This window comes from Siphateles boraxobius, unplaced genomic scaffold (genome assembly GCF_051911475.1).
Source record: "Siphateles boraxobius isolate OS27281-9 unplaced genomic scaffold, OSU_SipBor_1 33, whole genome shotgun sequence".
Taxonomy (NCBI): domain Eukaryota; kingdom Metazoa; phylum Chordata; class Actinopteri; order Cypriniformes; family Leuciscidae; genus Siphateles; species Siphateles boraxobius.
In genome coordinates, this window is record NW_027508953.1 from 3,117,999 (window position 1) to 3,140,471 (window position 22,473).

General features: G+C 37.8%; 1 protein-coding gene across 2 annotated transcripts in view; it reads right to left on the reverse strand.

Annotated features, from left to right (window-relative positions):
* The window catches only part of khdrbs3 (KH domain containing, RNA binding, signal transduction associated 3), a 152,309-nt gene extending 130,194 nt beyond the window's left edge, over window positions 1-22,115 (reverse strand). Inside the window, exon 1 of one of the 2 annotated variants that reach the window (XM_077195035.1) lies at window positions 21,606-21,998. In XM_077195035.1, the coding sequence (XP_077051150.1) occupies window positions 21,606-21,696 (91 nt within the window). In that variant the 5' untranslated portion in view covers window positions 21,697-21,998. Of the gene's footprint in view, window positions 1-21,605 lie in introns of both variants that reach the window. The other variant, XM_077195034.1, reaches the window with a different exon arrangement.
* Window positions 22,116-22,473: the final 358 nt, after the last annotated feature.

The following is a 22,473-nucleotide window of genomic DNA, read 5'->3' on the forward strand; positions in this document are numbered from 1 at the left end:
AATTATATATAGACTACTCCTTATTAAAGCTACACAAGTTCTTTAGTCAAGAGCAGTGAGTAATTTTCTCTGTTCCCTTTGTTCTTTCATTAACTTTACTGACAGAACACTTTATTGGTAGCTGGCCCTTTAAGAGCAGCCGCTGTGGACAGAGACGCGGATCTCACACGCGCCTCATTCTCTCACGAGTCACAACTCTTTATGTCCATCATAAGACTGCTCTTGTGTTATGAAGATACTCGACAAATGACATTTTGGCTTAATTGTGTGTGTTGATGTTCGTTCAAGCGCGAAAGAGAACTGTATTCTGGCGCGCGGTCTGTGCATGCGCATCATACTGGTGCGCGTCTTTCTGCGAGTCACATTCAGGACATTCACAGGCCATTCACATTCAGGACATGTCTTCGTTTCAAATCTGTAAAATTAAATCTGTAAAATAGACGTAACGAGTGGCACATAACGTGAAGTAACATGGCATTTTATTTTGTTTGAAATTTAACTTGTCCGGTCGGACAACTAATTTTCTCTTCTACTTGTCCTACAAAAAATCCACTTGTCCCGGACAAGCGGACAAGCCTTAATGTCGAGCCCTGCTATAGTATGATGTTTTGTCAAAAATAAAGTAGGTATATTGAATTATTAACTAAGATGTTATTATAGTGTTTGTTCCAATATTCAAACTAATGAATCCTTACCTTTTTTAATACGTATGATAAAATGTATACTTTTTACAAAGCAATACACTTGAAATATTGTTAAAATTGTAATTGTTGTTGTAATTGTAACCTATTTGTAATTGGCTACAATTTCTAATTGTAAAATATGTATATATAGATCATTTCTTTTGTCCTTGCGTTCTTTGGGATTCTATGACACACCTGTGTGAAAGGCTAATTAATATGCATCTCATTATATATGTGGCACATTATCCGGCCTTTGTCTTCTCAGGTGTGAACACGCCTCCACGCATATTGCCTTTCCAAACAAAAGGTGTCTTATAAAATTTAAATCAATGCATTGTTTTGTGTAAATGATTAGGCAGGATGATTTTCAGATCATTTTGAAGCAAAAATTCTAGGCAACAACACTCATTAGTCAAAAGTCTTGTGAACATATATTTAGTATGTGTTTTGTGGCCTTATTTAAGACACTTTAAGTTTTAGTTTTTTCAATAACCACGCATAAACATTATTCTCTAAGAAATACAAACATGTACATACATGTTGCTCACATATTACGGTAGCCACGTTTGTGTTATATAGAGTGAATTTACACCTTTGCCATTAACATGTTTATAAATAACTGAAAAAAGCACAAATGTCAGAGCATGTCAGAACACTTCAAGGACCCCAAAAACCCCTTTGAGGGTTAATCATAGATTTTGACTACTTGCTCTTAGTAATACTGTAAAGTAAGAAAGACATTTCCCATGTACATTTCTTAGAATTAATAAACAATTAACACTGAGTGTTCACAGGACAAACATTGATGAAGTTAATTCAATTAACTGATACAAATATTCATAATCAATTATAACAAGTTATTATTTATTATTAATATTTCTTAGAGCTAATTTTCTACAAGCGTTTACTACAGTAACTTAAGTAAAGTTGGTCGAGTGAATCTTTGAGCTGGTGTGAGTGAGTGGAGGCGGGGCTAATTTGCATATTCATGAATCTGCATATACTAAATGAAGCAAGGGTGTAGAGTTACATTCAAACTATTTTAAGGCATGAAAAAAAAATTTCACAGGACAAAAAGGTTTAAATATTTCATTTTGGTGATCAAAGATGAGTTTTAAAGGGACACTCCACCCATTTGCATTAAGAGGTCCATTGTTAGACAACCAGTCATACTATTGAATGGTCGTCGACATTCTTTCATTTTCCCCTGAGACGAGAGAAATCTACTATTTACCTTTTTCACTTCCTCCTACAATGACGCAAAAATCGTCATTTGACGTCATTGTAGGAGGAAGTGTAAAAAGGGGAGATTTCTGTATAGACTACAAGCACAAATTCCCACCCTTTCAAACCCGCCCATAGGGGGTTGTGCCTAATGCGCTAACAGAGCTATCACAGATCAGTGGGTGGGACTTCACTTGCAGATACTGAAAGCAATATCAGCCATCTTGTTTATAAGCTAAGCTAACAAGCGCTGTGGATATAGGAAGTTACGACAATGACGGAAGAAACTAAACATGATATGGAATAGAGGATTTTGAAATTCTGCTGCTCGAATCCGCTGTTCGTGGCTATCTTTACGAGCCGCAATATAGTGAAGAGCAGCTGAGGCTGATGGAGGATCAGGAGGCGGCTGCCTGTCGCGGACGAGGAGCCCGGACTGGGTCGAGCTGAGGCGGGCTGCTGGTGCGTGTGCTCTCGCTGTGCGCTACGGACACAGATAGAGTCTGTCTGCTGCAGAGAATTTCAACGATCGCAATTTCTCCTGGACGAAATCTCTGAATCAGACGACCACACGGACGTTTGTGTTGTGATGTGAACCATCCTAGTTTCGCCTGACTGAACATCCAGGTATCATGCAATAATTCACCATATAGAAAGAAATACAAACGAGTAATTCACTAATGAGTTTGCCAATGTAACGGGGTTCGTTGTTGTGGGAAGAAGGAGGCTGGAACCGGCGAACATTTGAACGTTTTAATAGTAAAATAAACAAATACAAAACAAAAGTATAAGCCAGCTGGCCACACACAACAGAAACAAAACATAAAATCAGGCCTGTTCCTTTTGTGCTTCCGCTCCTCCGTGAGAGATATGAGACCGCTGCACAGGTGTCATTCATTATCACTCGCGTCGTCCTCTCACGTCCCTCGCCCTCGTCCTGCTCGCCACAGCCAACTAACTAGACATTTTTTGTGAAATGAATTTCAAACTCATTTGGCAGCTAGCTTTCTTGTAGACGGAAGAGTGATTTCTCTGATGTTTGCGCTGTTCTGGATTAGTGGGAGTGGCTTGCGGAGCTGCATTGTGGGAGTTGTTGTCTTACATACAAATGCGCCCCAAAGTTATTTTCTGTCTTTTCTCGGTCAAGAGGGCACCAAATTCAAAATTTCTTTTACATTTCGACTACATATATAACCCACTTTCAATAAAGATTAATGTTGAAATGGGTGGAGTGACCCTTTAAGGGATAAAATTATTGTCTGCAGGGGACTTTAATTCTAACAAGACGCTGAAACATCTGTCTAAAAAATCTCATATTTGCAAGTTGTGAGACAAGAAAGGACCATGAAATTACTCTAATGAAATGTTCCAAGGAAACAAAAATCGTCAATTGAATGCTTCATTTTATATATAGCCCTCGCAATGGGTGGGATGGTGGTTGGTCACTTACTTTTCCTGCATTTTTATGTGTTAGTACAATAAAGTGACATCTTTTTTCTACTGTCCAAAATACATCCTCTTCTCTCCTCTACCTCAGCAAAGTAAAATCACACCTCGGCTGCAATTAGACCCAGTGTCTCAACACCTCTCAACCGCAGATCTATAACCAGGACGGCATCTATCTCCCTTATCTCAGCAAGCTCTCACTTACATCGCTCTCACAGGAGCTTTGGGCTGCGTGTATGTACTGCAGCATCTGCAGGATAATCATAATCATGTCTCCAGAGAAAGAGATGCGACACTTCAAGCCGAAATCAATGGAAATGTTCAGTTCTTTTCTAATCACAGCTTGAAAAGCTTGGTGCGAACACAACGGATGTCATAAAGAAATGATCATTTCAGCTATGATGTCTTCATTTACTTGAGTAAATCACAGTTTGAGACGGTTGTTAACTAAGACTTGTTAAAAATTGGTTTTATTCATTCAAATTAAGCTGAAATAAAATAAATTATCGATGAAAAAGTTAAAGGTGAAAACCGTAAATAAAAAGTAAAAAAAACAACGAATTAATTTTAGGATGAAATACTACAATTACTAAAACTAAATCTGAAATAAAAAAATAAAGCTAAAAAGTATTTATAATTTTTTGTTAACAAAAAAATACAAATGTTCATCATTAGTTCATGTTCACTCAGCTCCATTAAATCAAATTAACAGATAGCCTGTGCTGGACCAACAAGTTTGGTCAACAAATCCACGGTGGCTCTACCTCGCAAACTACAATACTTGAAGGATCTCCTGCTAAACAGCATTTTAGGCAGGTGGTCAAATGGTATTAATTGGTCTTATTGGTTTTGGCTCATCAGTGTGTATATACGGTATATACAGTATGTATATTTTAATTGCATGTCTGCTAATTTTTCAGGTAGTTCTAATTCCCCTTTACTCAGCAACTGGTCTGAAAACCCTCGCTGGCTTCAGCACCACCAAGACATCTTAGCTAATGAGCTTTCAGACAAAAGCAGGAGAGAAAGAGCGAGCAAAAGAACAGACTGCCTGCCGTTAAAAGTTTCCAGACAAGGAAAGCAAACCGACGAGGAGAGGAGGGGTGAGCGCGTACTGCTGTCTTTAATGAGCTACACCGACCAAACCTGCTTAGGGGTCATAGAGGTAACGAGCCAAAAGACCCAAAGCGTGTGCCAACCTTAACGAGAACCAAGCCCAACAGCAGGTCAGGACTCAAATGGCTTGAATGGAGAACAATAGTAAACAGCATGAGGAACAAGAAGACTTTCATTAAAAAGAGAGAAAGAAGGTGAGAGAGAGAAAGGAAGAGAAAATGAAGAGTCAGGCAGGGCGGTAAAATAAAACAACCTCGCTAAATGGAAGACAGCTACATGCCATAAAATACAGCTGAAGACCCAGTGGGCGAATACGAATAAAATACAATCGGCTGCTCCGATAATACTGGAGCTGCTGTTTAGTATGTTCTGTGACCTTTAAGACAAAATGATCATCTGCCTGCTGGTTATGTCAACTGATATAAGAGACCTTTCTCTCGGTCTCTCCCACTGCGAAAAACACTGGTGAGCTTTCACTGCCAAGTTGTATGTGGTATTACAGAAAAAGAGTAGAGCAGAATACAGTAGTAGGTTTGGATCAATAGCAAAAATTCTGTATGATATACAGGCCTCTGCTACCTTGGTATTGACACTAAATGTATACCTTAGTCCAAAGGCTTTCAAAATAATATTTCAGAAGTAAAGACAAGAAACTGTTTTACTGTTTCATTCAGGTTTCTAAAAAACAATTGGCAATCATAAGATTGATTATAATTATTTTATTTATTTTAGGGTTAGGGTTAGGCTATCTATTTCTAAGTTATCTTCCTTGCAACCTACTTTCATGTCCTTACATACCTTTATTTGTGATCCTTTTACTCACCACTGTCACCTTTAGCTCGCTCTGGGGGGTTGTGAGGCACAATCGACTGTAAAGCTGCTTTAAAACAATATTTATGGTGGAAATCTGAATTGAAATGAAAAGGTTTCTTTGCAGGCTTATATATCTAACATTAATCTAATAATGGTTGGTAAAAGACACACTGTCAATTTAATAAAAAAGAATGAAGCATTAAATAAATCTCACATTCCTATTAGCATAAAGCCTGCTCCACTTTCTAGCATTTTGCAGCTATTCCAGCATGAATGAACAGAATGAATGAGGCGTTTCATTCTAGAAACATCTTAATATGTATAGCATCGTTAAAACCATTTTGAAGAGTTTTCATAAAATTCTTATAAATAATAAAGGTTCAAACAAAGGTGCGATACAATAGTGTACAATACAAAGTTGACAAAAAAAGATATTTCAACACAAACCTACTCATTGAAAAAAGTGGTACTTGGAAAAGCTGCACAATTATGAGGAAAAAGAACAGGATTTCTCTTACTCTTTTGAAATAAGAGACTACCGGTATGCTTATTTAACTTTTTATTTAACACGCTGACTGACCATAGACTGTAAAAAAAGAGTGACTGACATGTATGCACATAAATCACTGTCACACACACACCCTCAGAGTAATATTGTAAGTTACTGCATAATACATTTTCAACTAGCAGAATAGTACAGAATCACGATACATAGTCTCACTTGTAGCTATGTCTTTTAACTATTAAAATATTTCGGAGCGCAAAAACAGGAACTTTTAACTATTGGCTTTACATCATCAACAAAGATGACAAAGGCCGGCTCCGCCCACTTTAGGCTTCAAAAATGCTCTTCAGAATCCTACGGGTGACGTCACGGACACTATGTCCATACATTTTTACAGTCTATCTATGATTGCAACACAAACCTACTCATTGAAAAAAGTGGTACTTGGAAAAGCTGCACAATTATGGGGAAAAAGAACAGGATTTCTCTTCCTCTTTTGAAATAAGAGTCTGATGTACTATGTAGAAATAGTGTGAATTACAATCGGAAGTGAGCATCCCTATGCCCTACTCAATCCGAAGGGCAGAGCCCTTGAAGTGTGACTTTGGAGGGAGCAGGGCACTTGTGTGTCATAATGTAGCCGTTTGGACCCGCAATTGACAATGGGAGCAATTAAAGACAATCACTGCCTCCGAAATCTGTCTGAGTACTATATTAGAATTAGAATTTACTTGGTGACCTTCAAAAAGTACGCTCTATACCAAGGGTGGGGAACGTTGGTCCTGGAGGGCCGCTGTCCTGCAGACTTTAGCTTCCACCCTAATCGAACACACCTGAACAAGCTAATCAATGTCTTCAGGATCACTAAGGCTACAATCAGGTGAGTATTCATCCTCTTGAACCAATGTTCTCCGTCTCTGCTCTATACAGTATGAATGGATAGTGTGAATACAATTCGGACGCACTACATCCGCCATGTTGTTACTGTCACGTGACCTACCAGAGTCAGTTGCGTCGCTTCACTTCCATTCATAAACCCTCTTCCATGGCCTCATGGGATAGTAAAGTGTCCATCGTATGCACATTTCAGAATCTCGGCAGAAGTATTCAGTCATCTGAGGACTTTTCGCCTATTGTTTTGTGAATACTATGTAACAGATATTTTTAAGTCGACATTTAATGCCGGGGACACTTAACGACTAGCTAAAACATTCTAAGACTGAACTGAACACACTTACAGACTGTTTCCACTGACTGGAACAGATATTAAACACCGACTGTCAACACCGACTGAACGCAACTGTCTCTGACTCGCTGCGTTTGGGCATGATCAGTCGTAAGTATCAAGTTACATTCATAATCGGCCTTACAGTTGTTAAGTGTGTCCCCTGCTTAAGTGATTAAAGTCGAGTCGACGCCGACTAGTCGCTGATGATATAATTAATAAACAAATAAGCCTGAACCTCGAGCTGAGACGTGAACGCAAGTTGCCAATGGCAAATGGCATCCCTTTCCCAAAGTGCCCTTCAAGGTCGCAAAAACGCAGTTTGGAATTCACCTTCGCTCTAAAATGCACAATGTAAAGATCTACTGAAACCATGGAAACTAAAGTGCAAAACTGACTCATTCAAAAATCTTTATATTTATGATATCACAACCATGAGCTCATTAAGACACATCAACACATGCAGTATACCTATTTAACCTGCCCTATTTTAAGGTTATCCATAAAAACAAAACTCTTAAAGGTACAGCATCAAAAAGAGCCTGTTTAATATACAGGGTCAGAGAGCTGGTGGAGAATGGTCACAAAAAAGCATTATACGTGGACTTCTGGGGAAAACAGGAGCAGAATAATGGCCCCCATTAAAGACTGTGAGAAAATGCATACACACAAGATGGTCTGTATCTGGATTACCCATGATTCATTAGCATTCAAAAGTGTTGTATCAGCACCAAGGCCAACAATTCAAGTGTATAATTGTTGCAATAATTATTTTGGATTTTACTGACCATGTTATAAAGAGGAAAAATGCCCTGTAATCATGTTTTTAGAGCAGAGCAAACCAGACCCCCAGGAGCCATTTGAAATTGACAGAGGAAGCTCCTCTTCTCTTTGCAAGCCTGTATAAAAAAATAAAAATAAAAAAATAACAGCATAAAGCTTCTCTTGCAGAGCTTTTAGACTCTCATCCACAAGAGGAACGACATCACACACACACCGTTATAGGGTATAATGGGGAAAAGTGAGGATCTCGCCGGGTTATGGAGGGGCATAAATCTTTAATAGCACAGAGGCGAAGAAACAGGATATCAGTAAATGAAACTTAAGTGGATTTTCAGGCTTTTGTAGAAAGAGAAGTTATTCGGTAATGTGCAGAGTGTAGCGTAGGAAACAGACAGAGAGAGAGGTTTGACTTTTCAAGGCCCTTCCTTGACCATTACAAGCGTTATCTCATCCTCACATGCTCTTTCTTCATCTGATTAGACAGACACAAGTTTAAAAACAGTTCATTATTAAAATATATTAGATTCGTTGAGCAGAAAATCATATTGCACTTTCACTGACAAAAGAAAAAATGCTATTAATCAGTATTTGTCTTGTTTAGCAGTAAAACCATTTTTTAAACAAAAAACATAAAACATTTTTTAAAAAGTCAATCTACTTGGCTTCAGAGAATATCTTGATAAAGTTATAAATCAATGTTTGTTCTTTCTGTATTAAATCCATACTTTACATTTTATTAGATTTGTGCTTAAAACAATAAAACACTCTGTTGTGTATGACTTGAAAAACTGCATTTATAACATATATATATATATACACACACTTCATATCTCTTTCACTTTTAGTTCAAATTAATTTTAAATTCAAAATGAATATCATGAATAGACATTCTCTATATTCAGGGATGAATCATCATTAATGCAGCCGCTGATTTTCACAATTTTGCTATATAAAGATGGCTTAAATATATTTGTGCGGTTGCATTAGTGATGATTCATCCCTGAATGAAGTGCAACAAATCTATCAAGAAATCGATTGATTGATTGATTGATTGATTGATTGATTGATTGATTGATTGATTGATTGATTGAATGAATCAATGACTTATTTAAAGTCACTAGTTTCGTTCATGGATGAATCAGCATTTAAACAAATAATTTCAAATGATTGAATGATTCAGTGACTCACTAAAGACAGTCACCTACTAGTGTAACAATATAACCTACAGAGTCACTGATCTCTACAACTAATACACAGACTGACGTCTGGAATAAATACTAACAAGTGATAAACATTAATAGTTCCAGTGCTGTTGGACTGCATATTGTACACATGAAATGAACTGTTGTGTAAACATGCATAGCATATTGTGGTGGAACAGACTTTTTTTTTTAACCTAAACTAAACTACGATTATAAAAAATGAATATGTCAACACAAGTGAGGGAAAAAAATACAGCAAATCTGTTTTTTAATCCTTTTTGCCACTTTTATTAATAGCTACAGTGGAGAGATGACAGGAAATAATGGGAAACAAGGGAAAGGAAATGGCAATTTGACAATTGTTATGATCCAGATTCAAACTCAACTCAGACAAACATTTTAAAGGTGAACTATTAATTTCACATTCAGTAGACTTCCAATGTATTTTTGATCACAACTCAAACTTTCAGACGTGGTTCAAGATCTTCCTTCTGTTGTTCTTCTTCAGAATAAAGAAAAAACGTCTTAACAGGAATTAACGTCAGCCACTGTGTCAATGTAACGCACACACTATAAACATCAACACACAAATACACTAACAAATCACACCCATACTGTGAGTACTGTCAGAGATTTTAGCTTGGAAGCATCTGCATTTGAGAAACACCCTGCATGGGGAAAAGAGACAAAAACACCTTTGGATCTGTGAAGATCACAGAACTCTCTGAAATCACACTCAAGCGTGTCCCGCCTTCCGGTGATACCCAGCGAGTCCGACGAATCTGGACCCATTGCCAGCTATAAGAGTCTCCGCCACATTGTCTGTCTCCGAGAGCCATCTTCAGTCACACAGCAATCACAAGCACCAAGAAGAGCCTTCTTATTTACATACTATCATATTCTATTTCTCATCTTACTTTCATTCTAGCTTTATTGGTTTCCTATCTTTCCTGCTTGTTTTCCCTCCTCCTATTTCTTTCACCCATTACAATTCCAATTTCATCCTGTATTTCGTGCTCCTATTGCCTTTTCCCTGTCTTTTGAAATTTAATTTGGTGGCAGTCCTTCATAAATAACTTTGTCCCTGCGGAGAAGTGCGGCCTTATTCAAACTGTAGCCCGGAGCACAAAGACATACTGATTAACGGAGTCTCTCTCTCTCTCTCTCACTCAGTGTCTCTCTAATCCTCTGTTATCCAGGGCTGCTGTTGTACTGTCCCTTGCTCTTCTGAGCGATGCATTAACATCCTGCAGCAGTAAAAGATTAATACCGTATAAATGAGGAGGGGAGCACCACAGGGGTGGATTGGTGGCCTAGATTAACATTAGAGTGCCGCGGTTTGAAGGTTTGCCAGACAGCCTCACCGCGAGCTCCCTAATGTAAGTACCGAACAATCCTGAGCACAGATTGGGATTGATTAGCTGTGTCGAACCCATGTCATGTTCATCCTAAAGCAAAGCAAGCATGTGTGATTCGAAGGAACAGTTCACCAAAAAATGACAATTGTATCATCACTTGACAGAATTAAGACTTCTGAAGTCAACCCAGACGGAATCTACAGACTGGTTAAATATGCAGAATGGATTTAAACTTAGTACAATTAGAGCTGAAAGTACTAAATCACCAAATGTCACTGTTTTTCACGTTTCAGAATTGACACTGACATGCTAAATTCTTCTCGTGCATATGAAATTTGAGAAATAAAGTATTTTAATGAATTTAGATTTTAAATAAATCAAATGTAATATTATAAAAAAATGATTATGCAGATACTACAAAACAATTGGGGTCAGTACGATTGTGAAATATATTATTACAATTTCACATCTACATATAATTATTATGGTAAAGGTTATGCGTACTTGGCGTGCTGTCAGGGTGGATGGCTCCAAGCTCGGAATTTCTGCCCGAACCCAGAGTACTCCCCCCGTTGGTAAGAGTAGATGGAACTAGAGATGGAACTAAAAGTGAGGAGATGGGGTGGAGGTGGGATGCTGATAAACCGTCAAAAAACACAGGTGGGTTCTGCTGTTATTTATCTTGTCCTGAGTTGATTACTGATTGATCTCCACTTGTGCTGATTGGATTAATTATCTGCACCCGCTCCTCCCGAACCTTGTTAATAAAACATCATTTAAAATCACTATTTTCTAAAGTAATATATTTTAAAATATAATTTATTCTGTGAAAGCAAAGCTGAATTTTTAGCATCCTTACTCCAGTTTTCAGTGTCACATGATCCTTCAGAAATCATTCTAATATGCCGAATTGCTGCTCAAGAATAATTTCTTATCATCAATGTTGGAAACAGTTGTGCTGCTTAATGTTGTTAAGGGAACTGTGATGTTTTTTTTGTTTTTTTTAAGGATTCTCTGATTAATAGAAAGTTCAAAAGAACAGCATTTATTTGAAATATAAATATTTTGTAACTAGGGGTGTAACAATATAACGTGTCACAATATATTGCAATACAAAAATGCTACAATATCGTGGATAGTGACAATATGTATCGTGGATAGTTCACCCAAAATAAAATTTCATTTTAAAAAGTTTTAGTGTCAGTACATTAAACTCTATATGTTTAATATAATGTATAATAATACAATTTGGGAATATTTGTGGGTCCTGATAATGCCAAATGTCTTATACCAGTAAAAAGAATATTCGTCTAAAATAATTCTGTATTTTCAGCTTCAGAATCATAAATATTTTTATTCTGGTGTCACCATGGTCCTGTGCATTGGGATATCAACACCAAGTCCAAGCCTATTCATTTACACACCCAATGTAATACCAAATTTACCATTTTAATCAACAGTATATTTTTTGTTAACCTTTTACCATTGGAGTATCGCAATAATATCATATCGTGAGTTCAGTATCGTGATATGTATCGAAACGTCATGAGGGTATCGTTACACCCCTATTTGTAACATATAAAATTCTTTACTGCCCTAAAAAATCTTACTGACCCCCTTTTAAACATTGATGTATGTAGCCAAAATAAGGGGTTGTCTTAGAAAAGTTTCAAACTACATGAGAGTTTGTAAATGAAGACAAGATTTTCATTTTTGGGTGAATTGTACAAAGACTCAGTTTCTCTCACAGCAGCCTATGGAAATATTGCAGTCGAGGGGGTTTATTGGTCACCGCAGGTTGTTCGGTAAGACCGCTACATATTACGTTACAGATTTCCAGTTCTCAAGGGCAAGGTGGAGAGGAAGGGAGGGGGAACAGAGTGCCTCTCGTCCTCAAACTCACAGAGACAGTATTTCACAGCTACACGCTCCGGCTCATTATCCCTGACCCGTCGTGTCGAATCAAAGCTCGGCGTCTGAGAATCCAGGCTCATTTGTTTTTCGAGCTGACCTGAGAAAGCCCCCCACATAGAAACTGCTGAGACTGACAAACGCAGACACAAAAACGCCGCTTTTTTCTGTACCGTCAAACAGAAAATGAGAAGCGTGGCACGTTTTCCACATCGCTGCGTTTTATGGGGGATGAGAATGCTTTAAAATCACCCATCCCATCACGCAAGGGCCGCTGGAGATGATTATACCTGTAGACGAGCCGCGAAACGACTGCGTCTTGAGACCGGGAAGGAGTAATCTGAGGTGACGCACAAACATCTATTGCATTTTAGTAAATACGAACGTAAAAATAGATTCTGAAAACAATGTCACATCTGACACGCACGGACTACTCCCTCTCATAAAAGTCCTGTAAACCTGATTCATGATACTTGAATTGATTTATTTGATTGTTAAAGGTGAAACCCCGCCATTTCTGCACGACTAGCAGCACCTGCAATCTGTTTGTTTGAGGAAATAGTAACATCGGCTCAGCCAACGCCATGAGTTTAAGGGTGGGACTCAGTAAAGGAAAACAAGCTTGTCATTATTTGTGTAAACCTGTTTGGTGCTGCTAATGGTGCAAGAAATGACATACCCAGCACAACGTGAAGACATAAACCAGTAAATTACACTGGCGTCTAGTCATTTATTTGACATAACGTGGAACCTTAATCAGATGTTAAGGGTAAAATCAATATGTGTTGACTGCAGTTAACGAGCAGTCATTAGATTTTATGAGGAACAATTCAAGTCTCTAAGGAAACAGTTCTCAATTCACACAGAGGTAAAGCAAGTGCATTGCTGCGTGTCTAAAATCCTCTCGGTAAAATACATCCTGCAATAATAACTTGTCATTAGCTGCCTAAGCAGGATCAAGAAGTTACAGAGCAAAAGCAGATTTTAAAAAAAATAGCATGAGATTATAAAAAGTAAGGTATTTTTAATGCGAACTTCTGGCAATTCGTTACAAGGATATGAATAATTAAAGGGCCCCTATTATGGATTTTTGAAAATGACCTTTCATGTAGTGTGCAACATAGCTCTAAGTGAATGAAAACATCCTGCAAAGTTTTAAATCTGAAAGTGCACCGTATATAAAGTTATTGTCTTTCAAAAGTAAGAGTCGACTCTGAGTCAATGAAATGAATCATTTTCCAAATGAGTCATTAGCCGTTTCGTTGTGATGTCAAGACGAAACATTAGTATATGGGCCGCCCGTATATTGCCCGCCCATGTATTGCACGCGCAGACACCAGGGAAACTTAAACCTCAAGCACTTCAGCTGATTCCTGTACTGGACAGCATCATGTCGAGAAGACGCTGTGCTCCATAATGTGAAGGTACACGGTACAGACAGTTATTTTTCACTCCCTAAGGATGAGCATGTGAAGAATCAGTGGTTAAAATTCATCTTTACCACGATATCACAGCAGTATAATCCTAAACTTTTGCTGTGTTCCCTTTATTTTACTGATGACAGCTTCTCAAATCTCGGAGTTCAATGCAGGATTCGCAAACCGCTTGCTCTTGAAAGATGGTGTTCAAAAACATTAGTTTTGAGCTTTATATTGTGTAGGTCTCCAGCTAACTGGCTAACTCTCATTATTACTGTATTACTGAAATACTTCTGCTGATCAGCTGTGGGCCACTTTTACCTAAAACTCTGTCTATTAATGCAGATTATCTGTCGTTCTCACTACTTTGAGGAATTATTTGTTTTACCAACGTTTATGTTACATCAGATCATTCACTCTAGAGCTCGGCTAATGTACATTGCATACATGCACTGTTATTGATACAGTTTCCACGTATTCACTGCAATATATTAGAAAAATACTCGGTAAATAAATTAGTATACAAGTAAAAAACATGCACTTGTTAATGCTGATGGTGAGGAATTACAGTTGCAACATCTTATAATGTACCTCAAACTGAGTAGTGTATCACTATGAAACGTCAAGTCGTCCTTGCGATGGAGGTTCGGGTTGAATAACAGTGTTTCATCATCGGACTCGCGCTCACATTAATATGGTCAAATCAAGGTCATTGTTCGTTACTGTGTTTAGTTTACAGTGTAGGAAGCCTCAGGACATGCAGAGCTGACGTTGTTATGGCAATGGGCGTTTTTGTTCTCGACGCGCTGTACACGGTAGGCCAATCACAACAGACTGAGCTGTCTGGCCAATCAGAGCAGAGTAGCTAGCGCAAAGGTGGGATTTAGAGGGATTGATTCATTTGACGAGTCATTTGAAAATTCAGTGAAAATGTGATCATGTCCAAATGTATATTATGAGGAAATTATACATTTTTTTACCTTTGATGCATGTAAACATGTTGTAGGAGACTCCACAACAACATTAGGAAACTTTAAAATAGCATAATAGGGGCCCTTTAAAAAAACTGAGTCATACACAGAAAACACACCATCCTACTGTCGTGTTGCATTTGGTTTACATTCATTTGTAGTGAAAGCACTATTGTTGTATCCCTCTGATGCATGCAAATCTAATAAATCACAATCTTTAAATTTAAAAATCACTCCCAAACTATAAAAAACATTAATTTCAAGATAGCAGCACATCTGTTCACTGCAATAAAAGAGAGCAATACATATTCAAGAGATACTTGATGCATCGTCCATATTGAAGATATGTTGTCATTCTTTTTTTTAAGGTCACTCATTGTCATAACATGTCCCGTAGAGACCAAGGGGAGGTGGTAGATAGGCTCAGGACTCACACATCATCCAAAGAAGATTTTTATTGAATGCCAGTAAAGAAGTAGGGGTGCACATAGTCACAATGATATGCCAATGAGGAATATGAAATTAAACCAAAAATAAATATATTTACAAAATAAACAAACACTGGAATCAGTGCTAACTTTGAGGTATCAACAAACCAAAGGAAAACAAATTGCTACATTCAGCCATATGACCCCATCTTTTACCTCCCAAAGTGCAGTTTAGACTGTCTTATATAGCCTAGGACAGGCTCATTACACCCAAGACCGTACCAACTGCAGGGGCATCAATATCAAAAAGTTTGTAGCCTAAATATAGGACCATTTAATTTCCAAAAATAAACAAAATAAACTCATTCGGCAACTTAAACTAAATGTAAACACCATAAGACATCTATGATACTACATCACCAAGGGTTAAGTTCCCTATCCTATTAATAAGAATGGTTTAAGCCAACACAAGAAAAAGGGAAGCTGTGATCCCAGCCCCTCCTTTGAGGAGTCACAGGAACAGGATATGGTGAGTAGACAGCATGTGAGGTAACTGTTTGCCATGTGGGGATAAATACAGATTTGAAATAATAAATAACAAAAATACATCACTAACTTGTCTCTGTGTGGTTAATGGGAAAAAATACATAAAAGGGCAACTATATAGAATACATAACATGTTGTATGACCGCTGATATGTACACCTATCTGCAATCAACTCAAACAGCATATCTTAAACTTATTATAAATGCATGTTATAAAATAATAAACCAGATTAAGCAATTATATCATAGACCTAATAAACCGTACCATAGTCAACAGACACACAAAACCATAAATAACAAATGTAAAGAAACATAAGCCCACAAACAGTTAATAAAGATTTCACATGCTGTCATTATCGCGGTAGTGATGACATCATCTTAGCACCCGTCATCACACTCATTAAAATGGAAAAGAGATTGTAAAGATCTGTTCACTCTGCCTGTGAGCATCTATACTCATGAGATCTGACCCTAGATCAGTTATCCTAATCCTATGCTCTCCAGTACTGTGATATTAACAAAATCCGACCTGATCTCAGGTCAGAAACTCACATTGACAGCTATCCACGTACACTGATAAGATATTAATGCGATTATCTCAATCAAGTGCCATTCTACTTGCAATTTGTCTCTCTAACTGTCTCTATCTATCTTTGTTCACAAGGCATTTGATGCACTGCCAGGCGCTGTTTCTGTTTGCTAGTGGGTGGTTTTGTAAGCCGGCATATAGCCACAGACCAGAGCCACGGACCAAAGGGCAAAGAGAGAGAAAATAACACATTTTTTACAGAACTCTCTATCATAGCAGGAATCAATGTCCCTTCCTGAATCTTAAATGTATCTTATAGACCATCTTACACAGCACATGCTGTGTTTTGGGGATTTTGCACAAGCATTTGTTTATTCTTCAACCAGGGATGCAGCATGCATGAGCTAAAGGATTCCTCTTCTCCTTCCTCTGGGTAAACGGTGGCTGGGATATGATATAAACATGGCAAAACCAAGATGGTCTATAATACCTGGAGAAAGTGATCCATTGGATTTCAGCTGGTAAATGAGACTAGGGCTGCAACAACTAATCGATTATGAAAATCGTAGTCAACGAAAGTCATTATAGATTAGTTGGTCTGCTCACGTCACGGGGAGCGTTTACTGATGGCGTCACTTTCATGACAACACAGTCACACGCGAAATGGCAGAGAGTACAGATCAATCGGCAGCAGAAAAAAGTCTGCCATTTAAGGCATTTTACATTGAATGCAGCAAAGAAGATTGTAACCTGCAAGTTATGCAAAGCTGAGTTTGTGTGGCATGGAAGTACCACAGATGCACGAACACATGAAGAGGGAACATGTTGGTGTCGCGGATGAAGGTGACACATCAGCACGATAAGCAAAAACTGTATATCCTCAATATATGAAGATGTGAAAATGGTATAGTATAGTTTAATTCAGTAATACTGTGTAAACAGCTTTGTTTGCTAACTTCGGGACAGTCACACTAGATCTGTTTTGTCTCGAGCATCAGGTTGGGCAATCAGTTCGCTTGCAACATAAGTGATGGATTAAAATAGCGCTACCGCAGAAATAGGTTAAATTAAAACGGTGTTTACAAAGTGAAGCGCTAAATATAAAGGCAGTTAATAACAGCAGCAGTAAAAGATTGTTTTGTAGTCACTGTAGCCAGTTGTTTTCAGTGAATGCTTGTGCACTAATGCATCATTTTTCCTGTCCTTTTAATCAAGCCTGTTAGCTTGCTGCGTACCTCCATTCCGTTCTCTTTTACTAAGTTTTAATTGTTTTTCAAACGCAACCTACTGCGGCTCTACTACATTCACGCTTGTTTTCGGTCTTTATATTTAACTTATCAATATATTAAGGTTTAAAATGTCAAAATTAAAGATTATATTAGTAAAACTCAATGTGTGGCTTTTGCATTTTTAAAAGTACACTTTTCACACATAAATACCCTGATTAAGGGTTTTATTTAGTTATAATAAACAAAATATCAAATTGAATTTTGTAAAAACTTTTTATAATAATCGTCCGATTAATCGATTATCAAAATAATCGTTACCTGCAGCCCTACATGAGACCATCACATATAATCTGTCACTGCTAAAACATCTACTATAATATAATGAAATACTTTCAATGTATATGCTTGCAGAATAAACCATCAGAAGTTAATTTATGCTAACCAGCTAAATATTGACCGCTGGGTAAAGCACAGCTATCTGCCCATGCAAAATTACTGCTGACTGTTTTTCTCACAAAATTGCATCAATCGTTGCATTGATATTTTGAGTTCAATAATGTAGAAGCAAGTTGTCTAATGTGGAAGTTCTAAAAACTAACCTTTTTTTTAAGTGTCGCACTCAAGTACTGTAAAGTCCAAAAGTGTAGAAAGTGTGCAACATTGAATCATCCTCATGCATTTGGTGATGTCACTTGAAATACGTAAATTTGGCATAATTTACTATGCATTTATTCATGATGTATATCAAGTGACACCCAAACTTGCAAAACTGTACATACACAACCATCTTCAGAAAAACATTTGCTTACTAAATTCAAATAATTCAAGTAATCACAGGTATGTGGTCTAAGTCTTTACTGGTACATTCAATTTTACTTTTCTGAGACCCAATTATGGATCCGTTGTTCATTTAATGCAGTGTAATTACACTAAATACCTAATTAGCACCTCACATTCTCTTAAGAAAGGCCTTTCTAAAGCATTTAAGTAAAAAGATTGTGTGGGATTTATGGAGTTTGGTGGCTGTTTGTGTGCGCTGGTTTAATAAAACTCCCACTGCATCTGTTTCTAGCCAGTTAAGAATTGTTTAGCGGCCTGTGTAGCATTGCAAACTGTGTGAATGCATGTGTGAATGTGTATTTGTAAGTTGCTTCTCTTTGTGTTCCTCTTCTCCTGCCAATTACATAATTTAGTTAAGGATTCTAAGATGAGAGCTACTCGACATGACATCATGAGCCATCTGTAGTATACTGGAGATAAGAGCGCAAGTTTTTCTCAAGATTTGGCAGCCACGCAAACATCTCCAAACCCCAGGACGCCTATGCTGATTTCTGCCAATAAAACATTGAGAGATGTTAGCTAATTACTTGCAAATTGCATCTTTCTTAATAAACAAGCAAATACACTTATGAAGCAGTCTCTTTCTTCCTGGCTTGCTCAATTTCTCTCTCTCTCTCTCTCTCTCTCTCTCTCTCTCTCTCTCTCTCTCTCTCTCTCTCTCTCTCTCTCTCTCTCTCTCTCTCTCTCTCGCTCCCACTCTCATTTTCATTTTTGTAAGCGAAACTGTTCAAGAACTGAAAAGAGGTTAAAACTCTGTCCTTCTGTCATCATGCCTCTAACTTCAAAATATCCTGCTAAAAGGGCTTGCAATTTAAAGTGAAAGGAAGCAAGATGGAGTGATAAGTAAGAAAAGTGCTGAGTGTGAAAGTGTGAAAAATGTTATCCGCTACGCTGGTCATACCCCACGGTTCTTCACTCTGACAGAAGCACCGTCCTCACGGCAAACCCTAGCGGTCTGTGCAGAAATCTCGGTTACTGTCGACAGAACTCATCTGAATATCTTCCACGCTGGCATCTTGATGTGGCTTTGAGAAAGAGATAGAGAGACCACACCGTTTTTGCTGAGAAATGAGCCAGGTTTGATGTTTAATGACATCTGCATTTGGCAGCTTTAAGCTGCAAAGCTAGACTGGAATGACCCTTATTAGACATATTGTTTTGGATATCGAATACAGGAAAAATCATCAAAAAGTATCACTACATTTATGAAAAAGTGAAACTTTGTTCTCTCTTTAATTTAAATCTCTTAAATGTTTTATTTGATTTTACACAATTCCCTGCACATATTCATCAGCCCTGTGATCTTAAAGAAATTGTTCACCCAAAATTTACCACCCAGTTACAATTTTATTTTTTTCTGTGCAACAAAGCGGATGAGTTATAGTGATCTATTTATTTATTGTTGTTGTTTTGTGTTTTTTGGAGCTTGACGTGTTCACTATTCAATGCCGTAAAGAATAAAACAGCATACAAATAAAATAAAAACTTCTATATTTCTGGTTTAAAAAATACCATGCAGGTTTGGAACAACATGAGTAAAATGGCTTCATTTTGGTTGTACTACTACTTTAACACTCAAACAACAGTCACAATGCCATACCCCATTTATATATGAACAGTTGCACAGAAAGAGCATGTTCCACAATATGCTGATTCTGCAACTTATTATCAAACCTCATATGCCTTAGTGTTAGAGCTCCTAAACCTTCAGTCACCCCCTTGGGCAAAGTGCAACCGAGAGTAACAGACAGGGAACACATTCTATTGCATAAGTGCAGCTTTAATTGAAGAATGGCTGCATCATGCCTAAAGCTGCAAACGGACTCTCTTACGCACTGGTTCACCAGATTTAAAGCTCTACGGTTTTAGTTGGAGACACTACAGCCCATTCTGCCCAGTGAATCGAGTGGAATTTTTCATTGGATCGCACGACGAGGAACACATCTCAAGCAACAGCATAAAAAATGTTCATGAGTAAATAACTTTGACTTATTACTTGTGCAACACTGCAACAGAGAGCATTCGGATGAGAGAAAGAGATGGAGCGCACATCTATGACAGCAATGTGCATTGCAAGTGAGCGCGCTATGGCATGCCAAACTTTTTTAACTGGTAGGATAAAGAAAGGTTTGGAATAAATCAATGACATTTTGCCTATATTGCCAGACTTACTTTCATGCAACATTCTCCATGCAACACCGACATTCTGAACATGTTCACGGACATGCGAGTCTTTGTTTGAATTATGAATGTTCCCACCAACTGGCAAACCATCCCTTTAACATTTTCTTTAAGCTGCTCATAAAGATAAGTAGAATGGACAGATGTTTATGTCTTTGCATTTGAATGCAAAGGCCAAAACAAAACTCTAAAACACAAATATCTGGATGGAACTCTCTGGTGCTTAAACACACTTTCCATTCAGCGCTTATTTGCCTGAGAGCCCCAAAAGTCTTGCATCCAATCCAGAGACGTGAATAACTGCACCTGCTACATTCGTTATCAATGATATTGGTTCTGTGCAGTGCTCTTAAAACGGATTATTTAATGAGTCTGCGCTCTCTCTCTAGAGTCAAGACTAAAATCTGCTCTGCTTGCTTGAGAGAAGCGCAAATGAGCTCATGCTCTTGAGGAATGAACATGCTTAAGAACAGAAAAATACACATATGAAAAAAAATTAAACCAGTATGTTTATGCTTCCTCTTTAGATTACTGCATTCTCCCTTACATTTAGTCATTAGCATATCCAGAGAGACTCTAACCCAAATATCACTAGTAACATTTCTTGTTACATTTTATTTCACTTGTCACGTAAAGGTTAGTTTGCAGTTCAATTGTAATTAAAAAAAAGGTAAAGGAAGATGCAATATATTACTATAGAAACAATATGAACACACACTAATACCTAAGGGGTATTAGTTTCTATGAGATTAGTACTACTAGCAAATAGTTAAAGAAAAATGCTATTTGTTACCACCAACACTATTTGTGACTAAAGCAAAGGAACAAGTACTAGTATGCAATAGAAAAGTAGTGGTTCAACAACAACAAATTCAACAGATAGATATCCACTACTGGAATAACTAGTGCCTAATGAATTGATAGTAAAACTGAAAAAAAGCCGCCATTAGGCTAGGCTACTCTAATTAAAAATTAGTTCGTGTTAAAACGGCTTGCCACAATGTACAAATGCATATATTTATAGTAGGTATGTTTGAATATGTTACAATAAGCGAATAGGACAACCAAATAAACAGTTCATCATAATCATCATCTCCTTAGTATTTCAATGAGTGATCGCGCAAAACGCACAGAACATCGCGTAGAGGAATTTAAGAGGTGTGACACGAATAGTTTGACAGGAGACAGCGGGACTTACCTTGATCAAGAAGACGCAATGAGTGCTGGAAGGACGGGTCCAGAGAATCCTTTTCCGCCATCAGTTCTGGCAAGTACTTTTCGTTATCCATCTTGCCCAGTGAGTTTGGTCCGACAAAAAGATTGTCAGTTGTAAGAGAATGTTAGATCCTGCTGTTGTCCTAAAGCAACCCAGGCAAAATGCGCACCAGTCGTACTATGAAAAGAACCCAGGGATTCTATTAGCTGTCGGTAAGCATCTGCAACATAACCTGGAGTTGGCTTTTTTTTTTTTTTTTTTTTTTTTAGTTGTGCTGAAGATAACTGTCCATGCGCTTCCCAAATGGTTTGTCTTTAGCCCATCTGCAGGAATATGTCGATGCCTCCGTCCAGTCAGACTGCCGCTCGCAACTGTAAACAACCGCTTTGAAGCTCCCCCTGTTGTATCCACGGGCAACGACTGCAAGTCCCAGATCTTCCGTTGATTGGATGTAGCTGGTGCCGCTCGTGAGATATCGGATACCCAGATGTCAATCATTCCCTGAGGGCGGGGCGGGTGAGGAATTGTCCGAGGTGCTGCAGTTTCTCGCGAAATGTGTTGAGAGATGGGAATCGAAAGGAATCTGACGTTTGTGATTTTGAATGATTTTTATGATTTTGAATCATAATAATCATCTTTAACATTCCGAGGACTTAACGGTTCCATTTACTATTTGTATTTGGTTTGAAAAAATATTTGTTGCATTTAATCTCCCTAGAATTTTTCCAAAAGGTGGGTTTACATTAGGCTATTTATAACCATTTTATAGGTAAACACAAACTAATGCTTGGTTTTCTTCCGTAGCCTATAAAAATAATCAGATTAATATTTAATTTATTTTATAGAATAG